The sequence below is a fragment of the Nomascus leucogenys genome, chromosome 15, assembly GCF_006542625.1.
Source record: "Nomascus leucogenys isolate Asia chromosome 15, Asia_NLE_v1, whole genome shotgun sequence".
Taxonomy (NCBI): domain Eukaryota; kingdom Metazoa; phylum Chordata; class Mammalia; order Primates; family Hylobatidae; genus Nomascus; species Nomascus leucogenys.
In genome coordinates this window covers 105,628,943-105,642,933 of record NC_044395.1, presented here as the reverse complement: position 1 = coordinate 105,642,933, position 13,991 = coordinate 105,628,943, and the positions used below count along the sequence as shown (strand labels likewise).

At 58.6% G+C, this 13,991-nt stretch overlaps 3 protein-coding genes across 3 annotated transcripts in view; 1 reads left to right on the top strand and 2 right to left on the bottom strand.

Annotated features, from left to right (window-relative positions):
• LOC115838561 (E3 ubiquitin-protein ligase RNF169-like) overlaps positions 1-13,991 on the top strand; it is a 178,687-nt gene that overhangs the window by 135,385 nt on the left and 29,311 nt on the right. The gene's annotated exons all lie outside the window — the stretch shown is intronic.
• Positions 53-3,089, bottom strand: C15H11orf94 (chromosome 15 C11orf94 homolog). The gene is made up of 3 exons (XM_003254472.3): positions 668-3,089; positions 387-460; positions 53-203 (listed from the first exon to the last, which is right to left on the bottom strand). The coding sequence occupies exons 1-3, from the start codon at positions 766-768 to the stop codon at positions 82-84; spliced, it is 297 nt and encodes a 98-aa protein (XP_003254520.2). The 5' UTR covers positions 769-3,089; the 3' UTR covers positions 53-81.
• PEX16 (peroxisomal biogenesis factor 16) lies at positions 3,171-12,291 on the bottom strand. The gene is made up of 11 exons (XM_003254470.3): positions 11,173-12,291; positions 10,931-10,966; positions 9,702-9,778; positions 9,185-9,318; positions 8,950-9,050; positions 8,087-8,167; positions 7,799-7,951; positions 7,614-7,686; positions 7,302-7,421; positions 4,389-4,453; positions 3,171-3,801 (listed from the first exon to the last, which is right to left on the bottom strand). The coding sequence occupies exons 1-11, from the start codon at positions 11,282-11,284 to the stop codon at positions 3,743-3,745; spliced, it is 1,011 nt and encodes a 336-aa protein (XP_003254518.2). The 5' UTR covers positions 11,285-12,291; the 3' UTR covers positions 3,171-3,742.

Genomic DNA, 13,991 nt, shown 5'->3' with positions numbered 1-13,991 from the left:
GACCCCTCCCGTCCCCGTCTCGCTCCCAGCCCAGGAAAGCCAAGCCTTTGTCATGCATAGTATCTTTATGAGGGCCTTGGGTTATAGGTGTGCATTGTAGTAATACTCAGCAAGGTCGGGCCCGTCCCGCTTGCGCTGCTGGGCCCTGGACAGGAGGGGTCGAGGCCCTCGCTGCCACGGGTGCTTGGGGAGGATGCCGTAGTCTAAAGAGAGAAGAGAGGGCATGGGTGGTGGGGGCAGCTGGCTCTGCTGGAACTGAAGTCATCCTTGAACAGATGTGGTTTGGGATGACAAGCCCCTGAAGGCTGGACTTGGGGCACCTCTTAGGGGCGTCTCCACTGTCAGGGAGGGGCAGGGGCAGGGGCAGGGGACGAGAGAGATACTACCATCCACCAGGCCGGAAAGTGGCTGCGAGAGTTCCAGGGGGGCGGAAAATGCCTCAGGAACAGACTGCTGAGACCTGTGGGAGATGTTGGGGTGCTCGGCCCTGGCTCAGAAGAAGGCCACCACCGCCACCTTGTGAATGGGGGGATGGCCCAGTGTGGGGGGCACTTGGCAAGCCCTCGAACACCCAGGGTACCAGGGACAGCCCCACTCCAGAGAGGGGAGGGGCAGCACCTCCGCCATCCAGCCCAAGTGCCCTGCCCCTCTGTGCCTCAGGAGTCACCTCAGAGGCTGGGAGCGAAGCAGTGCCACTGCCAGAATGAGGTGGAGGAAGAGGCTGAGCCCAGCCCGGGGGTGCAGAGCCCCCAGCATGGCGAGAACCATCTCCTACACGGGTCCTGGCTCCTGTCCTCCCTGTCCTGGCAGGACGGAACCCTTTGCCAGCTCCCAGGGCCACCTCACAAAGGGCCTTCATTCCAGGCCTGCGTCAGCACCTGCTCCGGGGCAGGGCCAGCAATCTCCCCCGAGGCTTGTTTTTGTTCTTATTGATGCTGTTGGCTAATAGGTGCCAAACCCGATCTTGTTCTAGTATTGCTGCCCAAGGAATAAGAGCACACACCGTGGAGTCAGATCTCAGTTGAGGTCCTGACCTTGCCTCTTACTAGCCGGACAAGTCACTTCATCTCTGTGTGCCAGAGTTTCCTCATCTGTGATGTAGTCCATTACACACCCTACAGACATAGGCCCTCCGAAGAGGGCAGGGGATCCTCACCACCCAGAGCCCCAGCCATTCCTACAGCCTCCCCCACCCCTGCTGGCATGGCAGGAGGTCCGGGCAGGTCCTGCCAGCTGAGGAGCCCAGAGTGGGTCCCTCAGCCCTGCCCATCTCAGGGTCTATGTGAGAGGGAGTGTGCAGGCTCCCTGTGTCCCCAGCTCAGGGCCTTTCCCTGTCCACTCCCTGCAGCTTAGTGCGGCCTGAGGCTGGATGGAGGGCTTCCAGACATATGGTGGCAGAGCTCTGGACCTGCCCCTCAAGTGCAGGCTTCAGGAGGGCAGGGAGGGCTTTGTTCACTGGAATCTGCAGCCCTGGACCCCTGGTAGGCACCCAGTGAGCCCGTGCAGCTCGGCCCCGCACTGGACACCGTCCCCTCCCAGGCCTGGGCTCAGCTGCAGGTGCCACCAGAGGGCCTCTGGCTGGCTCCTGGTTCTCCACTCAGCAGCCAGGCTCAGCCCACTTATACCTGCAGTGCGAACCTGGCTCACCAGAACCACGGCAAGCCTTCAAAACAAAATCCCTGGCCCCACCCCAGATCTGTAGTATCAGAACGTGAGGGCCGAGCCCAGGGCTCTGGAGCTTTAGTAATCCAGTTGCTTGAGACGCCAACCTGCCAGCTGGCCCAGCCACTCTCCTCTGACGGCTGAGGGGCCCGGGGGGGACGTCCCTTGTTTCCAACCCTGGCTCCTCCAGTGGCCTCATTCATGCTCCCGGTCCTGAGTACCCAAAGCTGACAAGTTCTGGCGGTTCCTTCAGCCCCATCACCCCCTGCATGTTGTCCCTGCACTCACTTCCCAGTGGCCACCTCCCTTTATAAGTCCTGGAAACAGCACGTCTCCACAAGCCTGCCTCAGCATCCTGTGCCCACCAAGGCTCGCCCTGCCAGGAACCTGGAATTCTGTCCACTCTGCCTAATCCCAGAGCCCCTCGTCCTTCCTGCTCCTCGTCTCCTCGACACCACCCTCTTCCTCCACGCCAGTCCCCAAGACTAGCTGGGGTTACCCTTAATCTCCCTATCTCTGCTGCCACTGCCATTGCCCCTCCCACTGCTACAGACCACTGCCTCCAATGTCACGGCCCCCATTCTTCCACCTCTGCCCACAAAAGCATCCTCCACCAGGCTGCTGGAATATTGACAAACACAGACCCCTCCCCGCCTACCACAGACCAGGTCCAAGTTTCTCCCCTGGGTACGTGATGCTATGTTCAGTTTGGCCCTGACCTTCCCCTCCAGCATCCAGCTCCCACCTCCCGTAGCTCCACAGAGCTGTGACCCCGGGCACACAGCGGCCCCTTGCAGGCTATCGAAAAACTGGACAGTTCTACCGGTTTTAAGCCTGCCTGAGTCAAGGCTTGGCCGATGGAGCCTGATGAAACCCTTCACCTCTGTCACCACTGCAGGCAGGCAGTCGCCATTACCAGGACACCCCCAGGCTAGACCCCGCTCTGGACATGCCACCTCCTGCCAAGCCCCCAGTGCCTGCATCCACATGCCTGTCTCCTCCGTTGGTGAGAGGCGGAGGGCAGGGGGCTGTGCTTCACTGCTGGTTTCTGATGGCCAGGCATGTGCCCAGAAACACCTGTTCCACTCAGCTGGAGGCCACGGGAGCCCAGGCAGCCCCTTCCCCTGCCTGCGGGTGAGGACCTGGGGGGCGTTCCTCAGAGGGCCCTGGGGAAAGCAGTGTGTCTGGGAGGAGCTGAGGCATGGAGGACCAAGGTGCAGATGGAGCCCTCTCTGTGGGTTTGAAACTCTTGAGAGGCTGGCTCTTCACAGGGCCAGTGGCTGAGGACAGGCTAAGGTCAGGGAGAAGACCAGCCTGCCGCCCACCCTGTCCAGGCCCTCCCCCATAGCAGCTTGCATGGCTCCAGGTGGACCCGGCCTCCGGAGCCTGCAGGGCAAGCGTGGGGAAACCCCAGCTCATACCCCCTGAACTGGCCCCGGCTTCCTCCCCGAGCCTGTCCGGCTCCCACTCCCTCCCCAGTGCTGGCCGGTGCCGGATGTCCTTTTTCTAAGGGAGAAAAGCCTTTTACTCTCAACCGAGGATGCAGGGCTTGAAGTGCCACTTGCATGGGAGCCAGACTCACTGTTCACCAGGCTCTGTCACAGGGAGGCTGGCAACGCCATGGCCTGGGGCTGCCAGAGCCACAGGGCCCTGCAGAGAAGGGGCAGACGGAGGGCCCCAGCCAGAAGACACGCTGGGCAGCGTTCGGCCATCACCCGGGTTCAGCCTTCCTGTCCTCACCAGGGGCCAGTGAGAGAGCAGCAGTGTTCGCTCCTGTGGCTGTCGAGGCGAGCGGCTTCCCGGGCTTCATGAGGTGAAGTCACCGCTTTCTGTGGGAGAAGAGCCTGGATCCCACTCCTAGTGAAGGCTTCTTGGCCCAGCAGTGACAAGGTGCAGGCTGCAGTGGCATCGTCACAGGACAGCACAGTCAAGGGGGTCCTGGGAGGAACGCGGGTGGCGACCAGGGCTGGGTGCGGGGCCACGGAGAGGCCGCACGCTGGGACACTGCCGGAGTCAGTTTTATTAGGGAAGAGGGGCTCCCTGCCCCACCCCTCCCCACACCCTCCTTCCGGGAGGTCTGTCAGCCCCAACTGTAGAAGTAGATTTTCTGCCAGGTGGGCAAGTAATCCATGAGCGGCCCTGCAGTGGGAGAGGGACATATCAGGGCAGGCCAGACCCCAATCTGCGCTGTGGCGCCACATACAGCACCTCACTCCTGTGGCCCAGAAGCCAGCCCAGCTGGCTGTCTTGCCCTGCCCCTAGGGAGGCAGCACTGCAGGGGACTCTGGCACCATTTACAGACAAAGACCCTCAGGCCCAGAGCAGCTCAGCCAGGGTAGGCACTGAGGGGCCTGAGTCAGGTCCACTCACCCAACCCAAGCCCAGCGGGCCTCTGCTGAGGGAGGATCTCAGCAGCCCGGTGGACCCCTTCTCTGCCATTGAATCCCCCCAAGATGAGATGGTCACAGGATACTGTGACCAGAAAAAAGCTGGCAGCTGATGTGGTCTAACAGTCCCCCCCACTACTGGACACCCTCCTTCCAGCCATCCCTGGCTCCTCAGGCCACCCTGGCCTATGCCCAGGGGCAGTCCCACCCAATCCTGACTTCCTGACTTCCTCTCCTGACTGTGCCAAGAAGCCAACTGCAAGGAGACAGAGGAGTCAGGGAGATGCTGCACACATCTGCTTCCAGCACTACAGTCATCGCGGCCCCGCCCCTGCTTACTTGTGACCAGGCCAACGCCAGGGACGTGGTCAGCCAGCAACCGGAGCAGGAAGAGGATCCTGGCCCTGGGGGAGGCAATAAACGGGGAGCAAGCTGAGTGGGGTGGGGCTGGGTCCCCGCAAACCAGGAGGCTCAGAGGCCTTCACTGACCACCGTGCCGAACGCAGCGCATTCCAGAAAACAAAGGTGACTTTCTCGGGAGCTGGGACAGAGCCCGGTACACAAGGGCAAGACCCCTGGGGTTGGCTCTGGCCTCCACCCTCCACCAGCTCAGCTTTGGGGTGGCCGCTGACCCACAACACCTCCTCCCATTCTCTGTCCCCTTCCACCGACATCCGCCACCGAAGGCCTCTAGAGGGTCGCATGTGGAGTGGCGCCCGGGCAGAACGGTGGAGGGTCCAGGGAGGACAACCCCGCCCTGCCCTCGGGAAGCCCCCCAGTCCGGCAGAAGCGCTGGGCTGCATGGAAACCTCACCAGCCACCAATGAGAGCAGTCAGGACCCCGGTAGGTGACACAGTACTGAGGAGGGCACATTTTGGTTCAGGGGAAGGGGCAAGGCCTAAGGCCCTGATTTTTAAGAGAGGAGGGTTTTCCACAGGGGAACTCGGGTGAGATGAGGATGCTGATGACAATACATAGTGCTACGTGCTTATCACACCCCAAGCACTGCTGTACGCGTTCGTCACTGAACCCCTACAGAGCGGGTACTGTCATCATCCCCATCTTACAGGTGAGGAAATGAGGCACAGAGGCATCAAATAACTTGCCCAAGGCCACACATCTGGAAGGCGGCCTGGCTCCTTGTGTGTCTGTCTGAGCAGCAAGAAAAGAGGTAGGCTGGGGGCTGGGTGCGGTGGCTCACGCCTATAATCCCAGCGCTTTGGGAGGCTGAAGTGGGCAGATCACCTGTGGTCAGGAGTTCAAGACGAGCCTGACCAACATGGAGAAACCCCATCTCTACTAAAAAATACAAAATTAGCCGGGCGCGGTGGCGCACACCTGTAATCCCAGCTATTTGGGAAGCTGAGGCAGGAGAATTGCTTGAACCCAGGAGGCAGAGGTTGCGGTGAGCCAAGATCACGCCATTGCACTCCAGCCTGGGCAGTAAGATTGAAACTCCATCCCAAAAAAACAAAAGAAAAGAAAAGAGGAAGGCTGGCTGGGTGCAGTGGCTCACACCTATAATCCCAGCGCTTTGGGAGGCCAAGGCAGCCCTTTGTTTCCCTAAAGGACAGGGAGCAGGGTCCAGAGAGGTGCCAGGGTGCGGTCCAGAAGGAGCAGCCTTACTCTTTTTTGTTTTAAAAAAAAGATGATGTCAGGCCGGGCACGGTGGCTCACGCCTGTAATCCCAACACTTTGGGAGGCCGAGGCAGGTGGATCACGAGGTCAGGAGATCGAGACCATCCTGGATAACATGGTGAAACCCTATCTCTACTAAAAAATTGAAAAAAATTGGCCAGGCATGGTGATGGGCGCCTATAGTCCCAGCTACTCGGGAGTTGAGACAGGAGAATGGCGTGAACCCAGGAGGTGGAGCTTGCAGTGAGCCAAGATCGCACCACTGCACTCCAGCCTGGGCGACAGAGCCAGACTCCGTCTCAAAAAAAAAAAAAAAAAAAAAAAAAGACAGTGTCTTGCTCTGTCACACAGACTGGAGGGCAGTCGTGCGATCTCGGCTCACTGCAACCTCTGCCTCCTGGGTTCAAGCGATTCTCCTGCCTCAGCCTCCTGAGCAGCTGGGATTACAGGCGCGTGCCACCATGCCTGGCTAAGTTTTGTATTTTTAGTAAAGACGGGGTTTCACCATGTTAACCAGGGTGGTCTCTATCTCCCAACCTTGTGATCCGCCCACCTCGGCCTCCCAAATTGTTGGGATTACAGGTGTGAGGCACCATGCCTGGCTAAACTATGCCAGTTTTTTTTGTTTGTTTTGTTTTTTTTTGAGACAGGGACTTACTCTGTCACCCAGGCTAGAGTGGGATGGAGTGATCATAACTCACTGCAGCCTCAACCTCCTGGCCTGATCCTCATGCCTCAGCTTCCTGAGTAGCTGGGACTTACAGGCGCACACCACCATGTCAGGCCAATTTCTTTTTTTTTTTTTGAAGAACTGGGTTGCCCAGGCTGGTCTCGAACTCCTGGCCTCAAGCCAACCTCCTGCCTTGGCCTCCCAAAGTGCTAGGATTATAGGTGTGAGCCACTGCTGCCCAGCCTATGCCAGTTTTTAAGCTGTTATTAGGTCCTAGACAAAGGGGGTCCCCGGAGCCTTATCTGCCTCACAGTCCCAGCCACTGAACAGGGTTTCCCCCTGTCAGACTGTGGTCTAACCTCACGCAGTCACAGTGGCAGGCCTGTGGAAGAACTGGTCCCAAGCTGCCCCCTGCTCAACCTAGCAGGCCTCTCTGAGGCTGGGAGCTCTGGACCCTCACAAGTGACTGAGTGGGGGCTGGGCCAGGCAGGGAAGGCCAGGGGAGATCATGGGTTTGGGATCTAGCTGTACCACTGGCTAGCTGGGTGTCTTTAAGTTGCCCAACCTCCTTGAACCTCCAGGTCCTCCTCTGAGAAGTGGGGATATGCCAAACTATTTGGCAGGAAGAAGTGGAAATGAGCTAGAGGCCATGGGCGCCCGCCCTGTCGCCATCCCTGTGGGCCACCTGGCAATGCCCTCAGCCCTGCCCTCAGTGCCTCTCCTGCCAACCAATGTTGAAGTTCCTGCTCAAGTGGCCTGATGGCCTGGAGAGCCCTGTGGGCGGGACTGGGCTGGCATCTGGTGACTGCCACCCGGACAACACACAGTGGGTGCTTGGTGAACCCTGGATGAGGCGTGGGGAAGGGAAGGCGCCAGCAGGGACCAGAGCACCAGTGCCCGCTTGCCAGCCCTCTCCCTGGCTCAGGGTGTCCTGGGTGCTTACTCGGAGAAGCGGTCGTAGAACGGAGAGCGCAGCAGATAGTAGAGCAGCAGGATGGTCCGGCGCCGCAGCTCCCGCCGCTCCCTCCGGGTCAGGCCCTTTCTGTCACTCAGGAGGCTCAGGCTGGGAGGCAGGGAGGACATGGTCAGGGCCAGGGGCATGATCTCGGCCCCCGGAAGGGGAGAAGCCATGGGCTGGGTGTCCAGAAGGGCAGCAACAGGAGGAGCAGGGGCCGCTGCCGCCCCGCCTATGTGAGGCCAGGATTGTAGCAGAAAGCCCAGGGGAGAGTGAAGCCCCAGGCAGGCCCAGGCTCACCTGGTCACGTCCACAACACCAGCCAAGAGCCAGGGTTTCCACGACCTCTGACCCCACAGGCCCAGGCTGAGCACTGACGGCCAAGGCGTCAAGGATGTCTCCAGCACAGGGGCCTTGCTCGGCGCACTCCCCACTCAATCCCCAGCCCGCAGTGCCAGCCCTATCCTGCCCCGCGCTAAGGATACAGTGCAGCAGCGGCCGGGCAATGTACAAAAACTCTGCGACGGTCTCCTGCAGCCCCAGGGGGGTCGGGGTCGCAATCAGCTCCTCGTGATGCTGCTGCTGCCGTCCCTCCCGCTGCTGGGGAGCTCCCCAGTGCCTGGAGTGCAGGGACGGTGCTAGAACACAAGGGCAGCAGCTGAGCGAGCCAGGCCCAGGCTGGGGCAGGGGAAGGTGGCTGCTGACCAAAGCCAGTCCCTCAGGCCCAGGTAGACAGCACCTAGGTGCCCAGGCCAGCCACATCCTCCACTTACTGTTCTGGAGGGTTCGCACCACCCGGTTTGACCGCTTCCCCACGTAGGACTGCTCATGGCTGCCAGGGCTGTGGTCACCATCTAGCAGGGACAGACAGAAGGCCATACAGTCAGAGGGACATGCTTCCAGCGGAGCCTGCAAAGAACACGTGTGCAGCGAATGCTCAGGAGCCAAGGGGAGAACAGACGAGCTTGTACTATGGCAACAGCTGAGTCAAGGGAACGACAACCAGGGTGGCGGCTCAGCACGAGACTGTCCACAGAGGAAAGCACTCCGCAGCCCTCCCTGGCCCGGGCAAAGCTCAGCATAGCTGTGGCCAGAGCCAGTCTCCCGGAACCCGTGGACAGGCAAGGCAGGGAAGGCCCAGCCTGACCACATCTATGGGGACCACAGCACCAGAGGGGCCGTCTCCTCTCAATCCTTTGCCTTCAAAACAATCATGATGAGAGGCAATGAACTGCCCCAACTCAATGTCCAGAGAGTGAGGCCCAGAAGCTGACGGGATGGGCCCAAAGCCCTGAAGGGACAGATGTGACGGGTGCCCTGCCTCCTGCCTCTAGAGGCTATGGTTCTGGACACAGAACCAGGCCCAGAGGCGAGGTTGGCGGCATCCCATCTGTTCCCTCTTCCTGCAGGTTACAAAAAGGAATGACTCTGGCCATCACAAGTACTGGGTTCGTGTTCTGATTTTGTCCCTAGCCGCATCACTGTCTCCTCTGTCGAATACAGGGCAATGAGAACAGAGTTGATAGGGACAGGTGTGCTCTATAAACAGATACTATTGTATTCATGCTGGTTGGATCTAAATCCTCAAGTTAGTCCCATGGCCCATTCCACTCCAGGGCTTGGGGAAGTAGCTCACCCGGGGGCTGTGCCTGGGTCTCTCTGTCCAGTGGAACGATGGGGGGTGAGGTCTGGAGGCCAGCCTTGAACCAGAGCAGCAGGAGCATCCGCAGTACGGCCCTGGGTCGGGGAGTATGTCAGGGCTGTGGGGAGGTGGCTAGCCGGCGGGAGGCCAGGGATGCTCTGTTGAGCACCATCTGTGTAGCTGGCCTGCGTCACCCCCAACCAGGACCCTCTCCACAATCCCAACCTACTTGGCCAGCTGGATGAGGGCGATGACAAGCCAGCGGCCCACTTCGCCCCACACCTTGGCAGCTCCCATCTCCATGAACACCTCCACGCACTCCAGCACGCTCAGCCATGTCAGCAGCTTCTGCTGGGACAGCGACTGCAAGAACCCCAGGCCAAGAAGTCAGGGGGCTCCCTGTAGTCCCAGGCCCTTCTCCTAGGAGGGAGCTTCTCTGATAAGAGATGTGGACCTTCCCCTTTCCAAGCCTAACTGTGCAGGTGTGAGTTCAAACACCAACTCCACCATTAACAGGCTAGGGGACCTGAAACAGCTGACTCTACCTCTCTTCACCTGAGACAGTCTCTTCATCTAAGATGGGAATACTCACACTTTACAGGTCACCTAATGAGATGGTTTGAGGCTCAGATGGACATAGGCCTGTCTCATACTCCATGAGACATGTGCTGCACGCATGGGCTAGCTGCTACTATTTCATTCCTGAGTCCCCGTGCTTCCCACCCTGTTCTTGGCAGAATTCTCACCACAGGCAACTTTTTCCGAAGCTCCTTCCGTAGGATCCCGTCATTGAGCAGCACAAGCAGGTTAGAGGCAGAGTACACTGAGGGGTAGAGTGTGCCTTGAGAGGCTGGCTCTGCAGCCTCCATCCCTCTCACCTTCTCCCCAGAGCTGCAGGGATCACCTGTCACATGCTCTGCTCAGACACGCACAGACTATGTGGAAACCAACCTTCCTCTCCACCCAATTCCTCAGCACTCCCCTCTCCCCAACATGATCTCACAAGGGTGGTTGGACCAAGAAAGGATGGGTCAGTCTCAGTGACAAGCCAGTTACTGCACTGCTGGATGGCACTGGTCATCTAGCTGCCCACAACTGCTCATCGCTCTCTGAACTGCCACAGATACACGGTCCCACCTCCTGGCCCTTTCTCTCTTGGCAACCTGTTCCTGAGGGTCTATTCCACCTCCATTTTTCTTTTTTTTTTTTTTTGAGTCGGAGTTTTGCTCTTGTTGCCCAGGCTGGAGTGCAATGGCACAATCTCAGCTCACTGCAACCTCCGCCTCCCAGGTTCAAGCAATTCTCCGGCCTCAGCCTCTTGAGTAGATGGGACTACAGACACCTGCTACCATGCCCAGCTAATTTTTGTATTTTTAGGAGAGATGGGGTTTCACTATGTTGGCCAGGCTGGTCTCGAACTCCTGACCTGAGGTGATCCACCTGCCTCTGCCTCCCAAAGTGCTGGGATTACAAGCGTGAGCCACTGCACCTGGCCTCACCTCTGCTTTTCAAAACCCAGTTCATTCTTTCAGGACTGTGACAGCAGTCACTGGGCAAACACTCTTGAGGTGGTTACAATCTGGGAATCCTGGAATCTGGGAGATCTAGACTTGAATCTTTGTTCTGGGACCATCAGTGACTGTTCTCTAACCTCACTGAGCTTCTTCCTTAAATGGACAGTGATGACAATAACAGTACCACTTAATATGACTGTAGGGAGGATTAACAAGTAAAGGTAAAAAAGGCACTTAGCCCAGCGCCTGGCCAGTAAGGTAAGGTCCTCAGAGGTGTCTCTTGACTTAGGGACATGGAGGGCCCAGGACAATGAACAACAGACCTTGTGCCGATTCAGTCATAGCACAAGGTGTCTAACGGGCAGCCCAGGACCTCGGGCTGGGGTGTTCACCCACTCTGGGGAACTCACCCGGGGCCAGGCAGCCGATCCCCCATCCCCCACCCCCAGAGCCCGGCTCACCCAGCTCTGACAGCTCGTGCGAATCGGCGAATCGACCTGGGGAGAGGGTACAGAAGGAGGTGTGAGTGAGCATCTGCCTCACATTTCGTCTTCGGGTCCTGGACATCCCCTCCCTACGCCCTTTGGGAACCTGGACGGGTCTCCTCAAGCACAGCGATCACTTCCCTGACTCCGCAGGGAAGGGGGCCACTGGAGTCATAGGTCAGGGCCCAGAAGGAACGGATCAAAGGTCAGGGTGGCACCTGCCAGCAGGTAACTGAGGCCCCGCACTGCCGTCTCCAGCTGGGCCGTGGCAGCCGGGTGACGAGTCACGTACTCCTGGTAGCGGAGGCCCAGGAGCCGCAGCTTCTCCATCCTGCCCTCGGCACCGACAGACCCACAGAAGGACCGTACGACTGGCTGCGGCGCCTTGCTTCCTGCGCCCTCCTTCCTGCTTCCGGTCTTAGGCCCGCCTCTTGGTTGCTTAACTTCCGCGGGCCAGAAGGCTGAGGACTTGAAGAGCCGGTGAACCACCCTTCACCCCATCTCTTGAACCACTTCCCACTCGGGTAGCGCTTAGCAACTGAGGGCCCAAACCCGGCCCCTACTCCCTCAAGTCATTGGTTAGCACGCTCTCCGCCCCTGACCCGCCCAGCGCCGTTAGCACTCGGCTCTTCCATTTACTGGGTTGGCTGCCCTTGCGCCTGCGCAGTTAACGCTCCGGTAAAGCTGGGCGGCAGTCAAGAGCAGTTCATTCCAGAGAAGGGAGCTGGAGCCCCGAGTCTTTCCAATGGAACGCCGAGAGACTCGAACGGCAGGGCCGGATTTTAAAGGGCTGGGAGATAGCGGGTCCTTGAAAAAAGGAGCCTCGATCAGATTTGGGGATGTGCGGGGCGTCTAAATACAGTGGGACTGTGTCTCAGCAGGAGCGCGTTCGGCCAGTATTTCCATCTCTTTTTCCTCAACAAAGGTAGTGCTGGGGAAACTGAGGTAGTAAGGAGTCCAGCCCTCTAGTGCCGTCTCGATCCCCTAGAGAGCAGTTAGTGCTCCGGCTTCGGCCTCAGCTCCCGTATGGACTGTGCCCCCCAAGGACTCGCGCCTGCATTCCCACATACGCGAAGAAAGCCCTGGCCCGGGCTTCTCTCGGCTCGGTGGCCCTTGGGCGGGAGTATCCCTTCTCTGGGTCTCGGATTTCCCGATCTGTAAAATGGTTTGAGGGCAGACTTGATCCTTGAACTCAGAATCGATCTCAGCTTTCTGGCCCTCGGACGCACCTCGCAGTCCTCAGCTGCGCCCCCAAGGGAAGGGGAGACCCCTGGGGAATATCTTCCCAAACCAAGCAGCCTCCCTGGAACGGGTGGCACCGGGAGAGCTGCGGCAAGTGGTGGAGGGAACGGGCGCTCTGGGGAGTTAGTGCTGATTGGCTGCGGGGAAAGGAGCGTGACATGGGTGGAGCCGTGGGCCAGTGCCCTGAGGGAGCGGGCCAGCGGATTTATGGTACCCTGAGAATAGTAAAACAGTATTTTACCTAATCCTCTCCACCGGATATCTCCAGATGAAGAAAGCATCCTTTTAAGAACGCCCAGCCAAAATTTGAGTGCTGGTCTTTTCTGACCTCAGAGACTAGGCGATTTTTTTAATTCATTTTTTTAACTTTAATTTTATTTTTGGAGACCAGGTCTAAGCATCACACCTCACCAGGAAACCACAACCTTCCTTCCACTCCCTCACTCCACCCTACTTCACAGCTTAGTTTTCTTCTCTATCAGGTGGGGGATTAGAGCTGCCCTCTACTCACGTCAAAGAACAAAGACCCAGGGAAAGGTGACCAGGGGCCTGAGGAGAGGCAAAGGTCTTGGAGAACAGAGGAGGTGGTCATGGGCATCGTCGACATCATTTCTGGCCACACTCTGGGTTCCAGGCTTGCTTGGCCTCCTCCCAGCAGCCCCAAGTTGCTATGAACTGTTCACAGATGGGAAATTAGAGGCCCAATAAGGAGGGGAAAGGATTTGTCTCACATGGCACAGCAAGGCACTGGCCAAACGGGCCACAGCGCAGGTCTCCTGCGGCAGTGCCCTCTCTCCTACTGCCCACAGCCCACAAGAGCTGTGACATATTGAGGCTCCTTGGTCATGAGGCCAGTTAGCAACTGGGATCAGGACCTAGGCTCAGGGCCCTCAAGGTGAGGCTCCTTCTCCCTTCCTCTGCCCCACCTTGTTTTTTGTTTGTTTGTTTGTTTGTTTTTGAGACAGAGTCTCACCGTTGCCCAGGCTGGAGTGCAATGGTGCAATCTCAGCTCACGGCAACCTTTGCCTCCCAGGTTCAAGCGATTCTCCTGCCTCAGCCTCGCGATTAGCTGGGCCTACAGGCGCCCATCACCACGCCCGACTAATTTTTGTATTTTTAGTAGGGACGAGGTTTTGCCGTGTTGGCCAGGCTGGTCTCGAACTTCTGACCTCAGGTGATCCGCTTGCCTCAGCCTCCTAAAGTGCTGAGATTATTGGCGTGAGCCACTGAGCCCTGCGGGGCCCTGCTGTGCACCAACATCTTAATGAACTTGTTTCTCAAACCTCCAGGTTGGCCACTCTTCCAACCCTCCCTCTGCAGCTGTGGAGATGGTGTGGACAGAGAATTTGAGGTTCTTCAGCACTCCTTGGGCTGGAGGTCCTGTTTCTGAGGAGAGCAAGGTGTGGAGGGGAGAGAGGCAGACTCCCCAGGACAGAATAGGAAGGGGCTTGGGCTGGAACCAGTTTCTCCTCCCTCCCTCCAGAACTGGGAGGGGGAGCATGGCTCCACACAGGTTGGCAGCAGCAGGGCTGCCTGAATTTCCTCTCTAGATCCCAGGCCTGATTAGGCCCCAGAGACAAAGAGTTGCGGTGTGTGCAGGAGGCCCCTCCCCTGCTCCCTGGCCCCCTGCCTGGGCTTGGCCGTCTTGTTGGGCTGGAAGGACCTTTGGGCAGGTTGAGCTGTATCCTCTCTCCTTCAGTTTGCCCCAAGTCACAGGGGAAGAGAGGTAGACCAGTCCAACATGTACAGGTGAGAGTACCAGAGGCCCAGAGAGGGAGCCTCGCTGGTCTAATAG

Excerpts from the sequence above, each read along its gene's own strand:
- C15H11orf94 (XM_003254472.3), bottom strand. The coding sequence starts at position 768 with ATGGTTCTCGCCATGCTGGGGGCTCTGCACCCCCGGGCTGGGCTCAGC. Across the intron at positions 461-667 it reads CTTCGCTCCCAGCCTCTGAG|GTCTCAGCAGTCTGTTCCTG; the intron begins GTGACTCCTGAG and ends CATCTCCCACAG. Across the intron at positions 204-386 it reads ACTTTCCGGCCTGGTGGATG|ACTACGGCATCCTCCCCAAG; the intron begins GTAGTATCTCTC and ends TTCTCTCTTTAG.
- PEX16 (XM_003254470.3), bottom strand. The coding sequence starts at position 11,284 with ATGGAGAAGCTGCGGCTCCTGGGCCTCCGCTACCAGGAGTACGTGACT. Across the intron at positions 10,967-11,172 it reads CCTCAGTTACCTGCTGGCAG|GTCGATTCGCCGATTCGCAC; the intron begins GTGCCACCCTGA and ends CCCTCTCCCCAG. Across the intron at positions 9,319-9,701 it reads TTCGGAAAAAGTTGCCTGTG|TCGCTGTCCCAGCAGAAGCT; the intron begins GTGAGAATTCTG and ends GGGTTCTTGCAG.